Source organism: Pan paniscus, chromosome 1 (assembly GCF_029289425.2).
Source record: "Pan paniscus chromosome 1, NHGRI_mPanPan1-v2.0_pri, whole genome shotgun sequence".
NCBI lineage: Eukaryota > Metazoa > Chordata > Mammalia > Primates > Hominidae > Pan > Pan paniscus.
The window spans coordinates 106266620-106280617 of NC_073249.2; the positions used below are offsets into that span (position 1 = coordinate 106266620).

At 36.1% G+C, this 13998-nt stretch overlaps 1 protein-coding gene across 2 annotated transcripts in view; it reads left to right on the forward strand.

The window, feature by feature from the left end:
* Positions 1 to 13998, forward strand: part of MAGI3 (membrane associated guanylate kinase, WW and PDZ domain containing 3) — a 285866-nt gene that overhangs the window by 207145 nt on the left and 64723 nt on the right. For both annotated transcript variants that reach the window (XM_055114114.3, XM_055114117.2), the window contains exons 7-8: positions 8132 to 8189; positions 13268 to 13362. In XM_055114114.3, the coding sequence (XP_054970089.2) occupies positions 8132 to 8189; positions 13268 to 13362 (153 nt within the window). The remainder of the gene's footprint in view (positions 1 to 8131; positions 8190 to 13267; positions 13363 to 13998) is intronic.

The window sequence follows — 13998 nt, forward strand, 5'->3', positions numbered from 1 at the left end:
TTCCTGGTCCCTAATTGTTTCAGTTCAGTTTTCTGCCTTTTCTTGTTTTCTTTTGTAGAAAGTATTTATTCTCATAGCTTTATCAGTTTACTATAGCCTGCCCCATTATCAAAATCTCTAGTATTATCCTTTGTTCTGAATTATATTTCTGTTTCCTCTTGCTTTTGAGTCTTTGTTTTGATTTCCCTACTAATACTTCAAATAAGCTTATTTAAAACTAAATTGACATCTTTCTCCTAGTACAACCCCGTCCCTCTTTCTGTCATATACGTACCATTCTCATAATCATCTATGCCAAAATCTTTGCAATTATGTTTGCCTGTTCCTCTCTTCTTGCTCTACTTCCTGATTTAGTTTTCACGTCCCGTTGCTTTTTCTTTTTTCTCTTTTTGCCAATATATTATTATGCAAAAGTTTCAACATATAGGAAAATGAAAAGAATCATACAGTGAACATACATATGCCCACCACTAGGATATTACAATTAACATTTTGCTACATTTGCTTCTTCACATGATTATTCATTTATTCTTTCTCTATCTGTGATTTTTCTTTTATGTATTCCTTTCCATTCTCCTAATCACTACACACTTGGATTATTCTTGGTCTTTCTTCCTCCAGTGATTTCTCTCTCTTTAATACATCTTTTATGCCAGTGGTTTCCAAAATGATCATACTCAAACTATCTACTGGTACCCAGTAGAAAATATTAGAACTAATTTTTCATAATGTTGTTACTGAAAGAAAAAGAAACAAACTAAGCTTCACTACTATTTTACATACAGATTGGTAATGGCATTCTTACTGATTCCGTATGTCGGATTATCACATACTGTAACCAGAGTGCCTTGAGGGAGGAATGGATGAGACACCTTTGCTCTTTTTTCAAGGACACTGTGAAATTTTACAGTTGATTTGTGCCCAGTTAAGTGGATTTATAGACTAGTTATATAGTTTTCAAACTAACCTCACATAAAATGGAAATGTCACTTTAAAAGATTTCTACAAAAACACTACTGATTGAAGATGATACAAATATGCAAACCCAGACTAATAGCAAGAAAATGGAAGAGCTGATACAGTTTGTGTATCATATATGACCATATATAAGCTTTTTTCAACTTCAAGGTAAAATCATGATAATTGCTTGTTTAATCACCTCCTTTAAAAACATCTATTTTTGTATATGTTTTATTATATACATATTAGAAGAGGGGCAGATGTCAGATTTTTTACTAAAAAGGCTACATGATCAAAAAACCTTGGAGATATTATGTAAGACCAAATTAATCTTTCTAAAACTAATTTTCTATCTATCTCTCCCTTGCTGTCCATTGTCAGCAGAATAAAGTCCAGACTCCTTGGTTAAGTATTAAAGATTTTTTATAATTGAATCATATTCTATATTTATTTTTCAAAGTATTCTCATGTCATAAATCTGACATATTTTTCGTCTTTGCCATATACCCATTTCTTCTGCCAGGAACCAGTCTTGTTTCCTGTGTCTACCTGGCTCATACCTATTATCCTTGTAAGCTCCAATCTTAAGTATAATTTCTTTGTAGCCCCTTCTGTCATTTTCTTGCAAGTCAGAAGTAGATGTCCTCTCCTCTGTGCTCAGTAGTACCATATGACATGTCTCTCTTGTAGCACTTATGTTGCATTGTAACTAGATACCACACTCAGAGCAGTGATTTTTGACACATTCATCTGTATATCCTTTCAGTAGAGACTTCAATGTTTGAAAAGAGGGAAAGAGGGAAGAGAGGGAGGGAGGGAAGAAGGGAAAAGGAAGAGAAAGGGAAAAAAAGAAAGAAGCTACTCTATCCTCCAGATTATTTTGGTCGCCCTTTTGGAAATACTTTTCAATCTCTATAAGGCTCTGAGGGGCCAATAAATAATAAGCCCGTCTTCATTCACCAGTTTATAGTCAATAGAGAAATAAGACACCAGAGACAGACAGATGAAGTCAGAATGTCAGCAAATGAATGTTAGCCCTGCATGTACATGGCCTTGCTGTTATTTTACCCCTGCAGGAGGGAGACATGAGTACTTAGTCTTTGGCCTCTGTGTTCAACTGCAAGCCTCCTCCCAACGGGCAGACATGGCAGAGAACAGACCAGAATACGCCTCTGCAGGCAGGCTGTTAACCAAAACAGTGAGAGAACTCAAGAGTCCCTGAGCCAAGCATATTGAGTTCATTGTGTAAAACTCCCCAGTCAGATAAGACATTCTTTCTTCCTTGGGGAAGAAAGTGAAGGGGCTCCGAGAAACTGGAAATGTTCCTCCCATTCTTTATTCTCTAAGGAATTTGAAGAATTGGATGAACATTTCCCCCTAATGCTCTTTACATTAAGGCTGAACATATGTCTTGGTTGGCCCAGGACTGATCCAGCTTTTTCCTGTTGCCCCAGCATAATTATTAATAGTATCCCCTTTTATTCTCAAAAGTGGACAGTACATTTTGTGATCATCCTAAGTATATTTTTCTTAAAATACAATGATCAAAATTGCATTCAGTATTCTGGGAATGTTTGAAACTCTTTAATATGGGCTACTCTCCCATTTACAAAACTGGGTACACCTTTTTAACATTGCCTATACTTATCTTCGGGGGAGCCTACAATTTAGAACATTGAGTCTATTTGTTTTATGCTCAGCCAGCCTTTACCACTTTCCCCTCTACACTTTCTCTCCCCACGTAATAGCCCCACGGAAGACTATTTTCAGGATCAACTATGTGTGATTCACATTAGTATTCTCTGCAGTGCTTTGCACAGAGTAGATGCTGAAAAGAGAAGAATAATATTTTAAGTGTAGGTTTTATAGGTTAAGATATTGTTTACATTCTGCTGAACATTTAAGATCTTCTAGAAAGACCTTACAGTTTCTAAAACATGCCGTTTTCTTCCCAGTCTTCTGATATTCTGAACCCAGCTGTGTATTCAAATACAGTGTAAGGACACAGCTTGAACAGCTTGGTTTAATTGATGTACATTTTATCTTCTATTCAAATAAAATAGTGTTTTGGTTAGGTAGTTGTCTTGAAAATACAACATTAGGAATTCATTTTACCCTCAACCCATCCCATTTCTCTTATGATGAAAGAAAGATTAAATTTTTGCTAAAGGCAGCTTACAAATATATTGAATGTTGACATTTCAGAGCTTAGAGAATGATTTAAAAAATTATCAACTGAATAGAGCTCCACCATGAGAAAATAATTGTAATTCTTACATTTAAACAAGAAAAATCCTATTTTGGGAAGAGGAAAGAAAGATAAATTCATGGGATTTAGAACCAACCAGCTGCTTGATATGCCCAAAATGGTTTTGTCTTTTGAAATAGCTTTTTAGGGGAATACTTTGGCTTCATACACAGGAAAAGATGGTTAGGTTAGGTCTTTCCTGTATCAAAAATAAACAAACACATTTTCTCTTGGCCCTAACCCTCCCCGTAGTTTTTATACTATCTTTTTCACAAGCAAATTTTTGTTCTAAGTCATCTATTCTTAAGGACTCTACTTCGTATTTTTCTCTTCAGTTACTACAATATTCTGACTTTTGCCTCCTACCTTTTCAGGGTTACCAGTAACCTCCTGATCTTATAGACTCTTTTTAGCCCTTATCTTTATGCCTAACAGCTTTACAAAGCGTTTTTTTGTTTGTTTTTTTGTTTGTTTGTTTGTTTTGAGACGGAGTCTTGCACTGTTGCCCAGGCTAGAGTGCAGTGGCGCGATCTCGGCTCACTGCAAGCTCCGCCTCCTGGGTTCACGCCATTCTCCTGCCTCAGCCTCCCCAACAAAGCATTTTTTAATGCTGACCATGCCCTTCCTCTTCTGTCTTCTTTTACACCATTCCCCCTGATGATTCTTACTTTCTCCATCTGCCGCTTAAAATGTTAGTGCTCCTAAGGTTCTGTTCTTCACCTTTCTCTGCTCAGTTTATCTAGGTAATCATGTCTGCTGTCATAGCTTTAACTACAATGTCTCTCAAATCTTTATCTTCTTATATTTCTCTTTGGAGTACCGGGTTCATACGGCCAAGAGCTTATTATTTATCTGTACCAGGATGTTCTACAGATCACTCAAATGTAACACCTTCCCTTCCTGCCTTCAACAGATATGACATCCCCCCAGCTGCTTGAGCCAAAAACTGGTTGTCATCCTCGCCTTTTCCTCACTGTCTCCTCTCTGTTGCAGTTAACTACCAAGTTCTATCAATTCTAACTTTTAAAAACCTGCCATTCGGGTGGATCACGAGGTCAGGAGACCAAGACCATCCTGGCCAACATGGTAAAACCCTGTCTCTACTAAAATACAAAAAATTAGCTGGGCATGGTGGCACGCACCTTTAGTCCTAGCTACCCGGGAGACTGAGGCAGGGGAATCACTTGAACTGGGGAGGCGGAGGTTGCAGTGAGCCGAGATCATGCCATTGCACTCTAGCCTGGCGACAGAGGAAGACTCCATCTCAAAAAAAAAATAAAAATAAAAACCTGCCATTTCTTGAGTGTCCACTGGTGGTAGGCACATTACTAGGCACTTTTAATATATCATCTGTCTCCTAAATTCCTCTAAATCCACATTAATTTCTAATTTCTATTCCCACAGCCATTTTCATAATTATTCTTTTTTTTTTTTTTTTTTTTTGAGACAGACTCTCACTCTGTTGCCCAGGCTGGAGTGCAGTGATGAGATCTCAGCTCACTGCAACCTCCACTTCCTAGGTTCGAGCAATTCTCCTGCCTCAGCCTCCTGAGTAGCTGAGATTACAGGAACCCACCACCACGCCCGGCTAATTTTTGTATTTTTAGTAGAGATAGGGGTTTCACCATGTTGCTCAGGCTGGTCTCGAACTCCTAACCTCAAATGATCTGCCCACATTGGCCTCCCAAAGTGCTGGGATTACAGGCGTGAGTCACCGTGCCGGCCCATTTTCATAATTATTCAATAAATATTTGATAATGTATCACTTTTATGCCACAAAAGCTAGAAACCTGGGAATCATCTTTGCCTCTTTCCTCCCTTCCCTTCCTCAATCCTCATGGTAGTCATTAAGTTCTGTTACTTTACCTTCTTTGTTTTATTATCCATTCTACTACCCCTGCCTTAGTTCCAGTCTTCACAAGTTCTTATGCAGTCTATTAGTGTTTATCTTATTTGTCTGCCTTTATTCTCATTGCACACCATCTATTTCGTCCTTTATTACTGCTGCCCATAATCTTTTTCAAATATAAATTAAATCATGTCACAGTTCACCTTAATCAATTCTCTATCATCATCAAAATAAAGATCAAACTTCTCAACACAGCACTCTAAGAATGTTGGAATTTTGTGCTTGTTCATAAAATTCATTTCCCTTTGCATACAACTTTCATTCTAGTTTACCAAATTATTTGTAATTATGGAAAATACCAAGCATTCTTAATACCTCAATGCCCTTTAATCTATCTGGAATCATCTCCCTCTCCCTAATCCCAATTTATTTATTTATTTGTTTATTTTTTTGACTCGGTCTACCAGCAGGCTGGAATGCAGTGGCACGATCTCGGCTCATTGCAACCTCCGCCTCCTGGGTTCAAGCGATTCTCCTGCCTCAGCCTCCTGAGTAGCTGGGACTACAGGCGTGCACCACCACACCCAGATAATTTTTGTATTTTTAGTAGAGACGGGGTTTCACAATGTTGGCCAGGATGGTCTTGATCTCTTGACTTCATGATCCGCCCGCCTTGGCCTCCCAAAGTGCTGGAATTACAGGCGTGAGCCAACTTATCTTTAAAGACTGCTTAAACATCAGCTTTTAGAAGGCTTTCCTGATAGCAATCTTACCAGGCAATTGGTATTCCTCTGCACTCCCCAAAAAAGATTATGTTTATCGTTATCTTATCATTTATCTCTTCTGTCTTCCTGTCTAACTATAAACTCCTTGAAGTCAAGAACTGGGTTATATTTCTAATTTTTATTTCTGCATAAGGGTGGTGGGGAGAGGAGGATGAGAAGGGAGGAAGGAAAAAAGAAATAAAATGAATAAATGAATTGATCCACTAAATAGTGTATAAAATTGCTAGGTATTTTAGTCTTGATTTTTATTACCTTCACTTTAAATGAGCAAATAATAACCACTTCTTTATCTGTATTAAATTGCCCTGTGTGAAAACAAAACAAAACCAAACAAAAAAAACTTGCTAATGGTATCAGTGGTAAAGGTGTAAAAATTAATAAAGTAACCCAGAAGATAAATGGCTGCATTTGTTTGCCCTCCTAAAGAAAGGACTGTTAATCTCTTAGTTGCTAATTACCTTGAGTGCTAACTAAAATGCTAAATCAACTTTCAAGTTAAGATTAAAATATATTTATGTTGATCTTTTATCCTTACTATTAGTACATCCCTTTTAGTGAATTTTTCAGATATCAAATGGACTATTTCAGCTATTTCTATAGTCCTTAATTTCTCCAAACTTCTCTAAAGACAAAACATAAATCTAATTGTGGTACAGTTGTAGAATTCCTCCTTACTCAGCTCTATTCAGTTCCCATGCTATTTCAAGAAAATTTCTATTAAAGAAAAAAAATTTTTCATGGAAGATCCGTAACTGTTAATAGTGCAGTTTTACAGATATATTCCAAAAAAATTACTCTTATCCATGAAACAGTTGTTTGGCGATAAAATATTATATCTATTTGATAGATTTGCTTCATAGCTAAGGAGGATTAAAGTACATCTCAGTTCTTTTTAATGTTTTGTTCTCTTCTCACATATTTCAACTATTTTAGTATTTCATTTGTTCTCATCTTTCCCACCTGAGACATTTCAACCAGGTCCTTCAAAGGAAAAACACAAAAACTCATCAAACTTTGAAACCACCAATCAATATATATGCAGAAAAGTATGGTGGAGAAATGGGGTAGGGGTAATTCAGACATTTTCACCAGGAGGCTAGTCATCTGTTCTTTTCTTATATTCTGAATGCAGAATAATAATTTTTCTTAGAGTAAAACAGTACAGCTTGTCAAATTTATTATAATGGAATTTTTACTTACAAAGTTGGTATGTCATAACTGAGGCTAAATGATATAAAACTAATAAGTCTTGTGATGCTTTCTAAACATGTTTACTGTCCAGCGTACTTTTTGTGTGTGTGTCTTTCAGCAGAGCAGAAGCATTCTTAAGAGAAATTGAAAATAAAAGCGTGGGACATCATAGTGCACAACAGTGGACTTTTAAAAAAATTCTTTTTTGCTCAACTGCTATATTAAATGGATAGGACTAGAACCACCTGCTAGGAACATTCTTCCCAACTTATCCATGTTTTACTAATAAGATGGTTCTTCAGAAACCTTAACTTTACAAGGAATGCAGACAAAGTGGGAGGGAAAAGATTCACATTCACATTGAAAAGCTCATGTCAGTTCATGTTGAAAAGGCTAGAGATTTGTTTTAACTTTCAGAAATTCAACTACATTCAGTATTTCTGGTTATATTTTATTGGTCACTTACTGAGAATTAGTAATATATAAAAATGCTATGTAAGGTATTTATTTGTTATCATTCACAAATACAGATTACACAAAGCACTGTGGTAGTTAGATTAGTGTTCCTTCAGATACTCAGATCTTGTTCACCAAGAGAAAGCAGGTACTTTTGTAGGTTTTAAGCAAATCTAGATTGCTCACTTGAAATGACAAAAGTCCAAGGCTAGGGTTTCCTTTGAGGAGAAGTGGGTCTGAACATAACATCAAAAATGACTATGTATAATAGTAAAAAATTGAACAGATACGTGCTTCTTCTATTGGACTACAAGGGTAAATATGTCTCGTGTCAGCATGATCAAGGTTTTTAAATGAAAGAAGTACACAGTAATTTTTATTAGCATTTTTATGGCTTGTGGTTCATATGAACACCTTTTTGTTTAATGCCGTCTTCTGTTCTGGGCTTCTGATTGCTTGCTGAAATTCTCACTGGCTGGTGAAGAAGCCACTCAGACTTAAATTGTGTTTGTTCCTTGAAAGTGAGCCCTCAGCTTTCTGACACCCAAATATTAGTATAATGAAATAATAAATTCACTCACTGGTGAATTCTTTTCTGTCAGTTTTGAATCTGGCATTTCACTCAATTTTCTTTATTTACAGAGCTTCCTTATGGCTGGGAGAAAATAGAGGACCCTCAGTATGGGACATACTATGTTGAGTAAGTTTGTTACCTCAGTTAATATTCTCCCAAATATTTTCCTTTCAGCATATAGCTTTAGAGAATACTGGATACAGCACTTTATGCTTCTGTGATCCAGCTGTTGAGTTTTTCAACTAGGGGAATGAAAAGGTAGGGGCAGTGAGCATTTGCTTCATTGACCTTGGGCTTCCTGGAAGTTGGCTTTGAGTTTCTAAATATAGAGAATAAGGGGGAAGTTGCCCAGAGGATTAATAGCTAGAGATGGTATTGTTACTACTACAGCCTCTAAAGAGAAAGTCAGTTGATAGAAAACTGAAATGAGGGCAACGGACTAGATGAATTATCAAGGTCATTTCCAACACTACCACTGTATCCTTCTGAAAGCAGTGGAAGATCTTTAGGGCATTATGACATAATTATCCGAAGTTTTGAAGCATACACCTAAAGGTGTGCTCTCTTTTAAGGAGTTATTCAAGGAAAACTTAGTATTCTTTTTAGGGGTGAAAGTTGCTTCTTAGGCAGCTGTTATGGTTAAATTTAAACATAAATATATATTGGAGAGGAGTGCCAGACACCTGCCTATGTTAGCCAGAGAAATTAAGCTAATATCAATGTCTAATTTTGCCTTCTCTTTTCTTTATCTAATTGCTACAATGTTATGACCATTGGGATTGCTTTCTTTCCAGATGCTAAACATTGAATTTGACCTCAAGCGTCTAGCAGCAGGCAAATACTTGTATCAGAAACATTACTATTTACCTGGAGACTAGGAGTTAAACCTGCTGCCTAGGTAGCAAAGACAAAATGTTATTATTACCTGAAAAAGTAACAAACACAATCATCTTTAATTTTATAATTGTTTCTTAATGTTTCAACACTTACAGGCATAAACCAATGCCATTTCCTGGTAGTTATCCCTAAAGTAAGCATCTCTGACTCCTGTTGCAACTGTAGTCTTTATTCTATTGTGCAGGTTGTTACTGGAGTCACTGTGGTTAGAGGGATTTTTGGAATGACTTCTTAAAATTAAATGTGTCTCCTAAGGAAATGTGTCAACTCAATTAGATTGACACTTAAGTATATAACTTTAGAATTTCAATATCTTGGTTCCTTTGAAAGCTATGCTAATTTTGTTTCCATTGTGTTACTTAATGTCTTACTGATACTGTGATGTAAAAAGTATACAGCAGCTCTTTTATTATTATTTTTTCCTAAGACATATTTTGTTAAAGGAAGAAACAACCATTTTTCACATCAAAGGAGTATTTGGAGGCCAACTGAAAAGGTTTTGCAGGATTTTTTTCTTCCCCTCAAAGTTTAGTCTATTTAAATTGGGCTCTAATCATCTATTTGCCATTGACACTGCTGAACATTTCTGAGATAATGATTCTCATTCTCTTTATTATCCATTCCAAGTGAATTTGAATACATGGTCAAAAGGTGAAAGTCATTTGCCTGTTATAAAACCTTGAGCTGAATGATCTGGTCCCCATTATGCAAAGATATAATATTAAAGCAACTTTAGGGCAAATCCTGAAGCGACCTGCTCCTAGTTGTCAGGGAGGTACATGAAATAGCCTGAATTAGAAGCAACAGCAGCAGCGACATGATTTTGTATGATTATTCCCAGAATGAGCTCATTTTACAGGAGGGTTTTGTATTAGACTAAGAAGGAGCAGACTGTACTCAAGATGCACATTAGTATGGAGTCAGCTGAGCTGTGGAGTGTGGCTTGATTCCCAGATTAGTTAGGTTTTGAATCTCAACCATAGTAATCTGCAGTGAGTTTACTGATGGAGATAAAAAGCTGTTACTTGAATGGCTACTCTTTGGCTCTCTTAGTTTGTCAAACCAGATGGCACGATGATTGCTCTTGGCAGGAGCCTTATAGTAGTAACACCAACTGCAGTGGTAGTTTTTCTTTGTATTTATTTTAGAGGATGGGATTCTGAAATGGATGAAGTTATTTTTTAAAATAAAATTGTTCCAAAAATGTAATATGCTTATAATATGCGTAAATATAAATATGCATAAGCTATAAATATGCTTATATATTTAGAAATGCGGTCTTGATTATATTGCATTACATGTCTTTTTAAAATTAACATATAATTATACACATTTTGGGGGTACGTAGTGATGTTTCAGTACACATAATATATAGTGATTAGATCAGGGTGATAAGCATTAAATGTCTTGATGCACCTAGGTGACAAAGTCAAAATATATACTTGCCTTCACAACTAAAACTTTTTTTTTTTTTTTTTTTTTTTTGGAGACGGAGTTTTACTCTTGCCCAGGCTAGAGTGCAGCAGCACGATCTTGGCTCACTGCAACCTCCGCCTCCCAGGTTCAAGTGATTCTCGTACCTCAGCCCCCCAGTAGCTGAGATTATAGGCATGCGCCACCACACCCACCTAATTTTGTATTTTTAGTAGAGATGGGGTTTCACCATGTTGGCCAGGCTGGTCTTAAACTCCTGACCTCAAGTGATCCACCCGCCTCGGCCTCCCAAAGTGCTGGGATCACAGGCGTGAGCTACCATGCCCAGCCATCTAAAACTCTTTATGAAAGAATATTTTGTTGAGATAAATTTTTAAATCCAGATATTAGACATAAAATTTTAATACAGATAATGTGTCAAAATGTGTACTAATATTTAATCATTCTTGTTTGCTTTGTTTCTTTCTGATAATCTGTAATATTCTCCTCTCTTATTTCCCACAGCTAGTTATTTGGAAAACAAAATTTGTTGTATCTTAATAATAGTGCAGGTATAAGTAATTAAATGAAAAGGACAGTATTTTCACTTTTTTATTTTTTGATTTTTTTTGAGTGGCATTTTAGTCTAGATAGTCTAAGATAATGAAGACAATAACTTCCTTCAGTAAATCTTATATTCTTTTGTCAAATTTTTAGGAAAAGGATTACTCATTTGCATACGTCTGCTCTCCTCTCCCACACATTACAAAGGGTATAAATACAAATTACTACTTTTTATGTTCTAATGCCTGGGTGGCAAAGTGAGTCATTCTAGCCAATGACTTTAAAGTGAAAGTGAGCCAACGTTCTTTCTGAACAGGTTTATTCTTTTCTGAGTGTCAATTTTTAGTTGTTTTTCAAAAGAATATGTAAAATATCAGTACCTAAATAAATTTTTTAAAGTAGTTCCTAGGATTTTTATTTTCACAGAGTTAAACAGTTAACTTAATGGACAGGGTATCCCCCGCATATTATGAAGCAGAAGCATACTTGAGTGTCAGTGAAATCAGAACCCAAAGAATGTCCAGTGGCACTTACCATATTTAGAGCTCTTAAACTATTTAATAAGTAACTACGTCTGTTGTGGAACTGATATGTAGTAGTTGCCTGAGTGACATGGAGAAAGCTAACATTCCTTTTTTTGAAAGTGTTTTTTTAATTTTTAAATTTTTATTTTAGTCCCTGCTGCCCATTTCTCTACCACCACTCTTAATGTTTACAAATGGCAAAGCTCCAGTGTGGACAACATAGTAAGACCCCATCTCTAAAAAAAAAAAAATTTTTTTTTAATTAGCTCGTCATGGTGGCACACACCTGTGGTCACAGCTACTCAGGAGGCTGAGGTGGGAATATCGTTTGAGCCTGAGAGGTTGAGGCTGCAGTGAGCTGTGATTGGACCACTGCATTCCAGCCTGGGTGACAGAATGAGTGCCTGTCTCCAAAAAAAAAATAAAATAAATAAATAAAAAGGCAAAGTAAATGTTCAACTTGTGTGACTATTTATATGTACATTTTGTAATATTCAGTCTACCTAAAGACAATCATGTTCTGAAATTCTCATGATTTGGTATTTAATTGTTGGTGTTCACTCATGTCACCTCTTTATTTTTATTTTTTATTTTTTTGCGATGGAGTTTCACTCTTGTCGCCCAAGCTGGAGTGCAATGGCATGATCTCGGCTCACTGCAACCTCCGCCTCCTGGGTTCAAGTGAGTCTCCTACCTCAGCTTCCTGAGTAGCTGGGATTACAGGCATGCACCACCACGCCCAGCTTATTTTTGTATTTTTAGTAGAGATGGGGTTTCACCATGTTGGCCAGGATGGTCTCTATCTCTTGACCTCGTGATCTGCCTGCCTTGGCCTCCTAAAGTGCTGAGATTCCAGGCGTGAGCCACTGCACCCGGCCTCACTTCTTTAATTAAAGTGGAAAACTGTAGCATATGCTGAAATATATTTGTACTATGGAAGTGTTAGAATATGATTTCCATTGCTTCTGAATTAGACCTATTCGAGGTCCTAAACATCTTTTTTACAGCATTTCCTTTCTTAACCAACTCCACTTAACTGGCTTGCCAGAAGAATAGTGCTCTTTTTCTTCTGTAAAACATACTATTGCCCATAGCGTGTTGAGTAGTTTGGCTAATCTCCTAGCGGCTAGTCTCCCCAGGCTTCCTGCTTTCTCTCAGAGAGTTGTATGCATTCCAAGAGTCAGTAGTGAATGTTCCCAAATCATAAATGCCAGTTGAACCTATGTTATAGTTATTCATTTAATTATGATATAATTATGAAGAAATTTAAGTGTGAAAGAGTTACTCTGTACTATAGTTGATAAAAGCAAGTCATTTTCTTAGTTGCTACTGAACGGATATAGGTGAGTCAGTGGAAAAGTAATAGTAATATAATTTAAAAAGGATTCTATACACAAATTTCTTTCAAAGTGCCTTTACAGCTTGCTTCATTTTGGAGAAACTTAAATTAAAACCCTTCTATCATTAACTGCCTTTTTAAAAAAAATTAAATTACCAAGAACAAGTACTTCTGATTGCATCAGATAAGAAGGCTATAGTTTTGAAAACTGTTATTGGCTATATTGGGTAGGTTTATGAAGAAGCTATAGTAAATATAATATCAAAAGCTTCACAGCTTGGCATCTTCTGCAGGACTTTAGCGACAGAAAGCCCCTCTGCTATCATCTGTCAGTCTCTCCATGTTCCATAGCCTAAAGATACATATTTGTCCGCTAATCTATGATGATGGAATGGTATGATAGACTATTTAAGAATATGTTACTGTTTTATTTTAAACTGAAATGTATATTTTTCTGCATTCTACAGTCACCTTAACCAGAAAACCCAGTTTGAAAATCCAGTGGAGGAAGCCAAAAGGAAAAAGCAGTTAGGACAGGCTGAAATTGGGTCTTCAAAACCAGGTAAGCATTCTTTTCAATCTTTTCTTCTAAGAATAACTTGTGAAATTTGTATGCTGAGTTAATAAAAGTGAGTTTGAACTTTTTATTTCTATGGCTTTGACACTAGATAAAGAGTGTCTAGTTGTTACTGTAAAGATATGAATAATCTTAATAAAACATCTGAACATTATGAGAATACTGAGATTTTTCTCAGGAGTATACAAAAAGCATGAAGTTGTTGGAAGAAGGGAGTTGGGCAGCTTTTTTATGAATTTGAGATTTTGTTTTGAAGATTGGAATGTTTCCTTATATGTTTAAGGCTAGACCAATATTAGGTCTCCAGTTCATCGTTAGCTTTTCCCAAGTTAATTGCTTAAGTATGGTATCTGTAACCACTGAGGATTCTTCATTAACCAATATTAATAAATACTAAATATATCAAATGATTTACCTACATCATTGAGTCTCAAGTGGGATGGTAGCTATTAGTAACATCAGATTCATTTAGGGAGCATTTTTTTAAAAATATAGATCCAGAAATTTCGATGAGTCTAGTCATGTGTATTTTGAAAACACTGCTCAGGAAGTTCTTACATTCTACTTATCCCTCCCCATCCCTTTCCCAGCCCTCATTTGTCATTAATAACCAGGGGTATA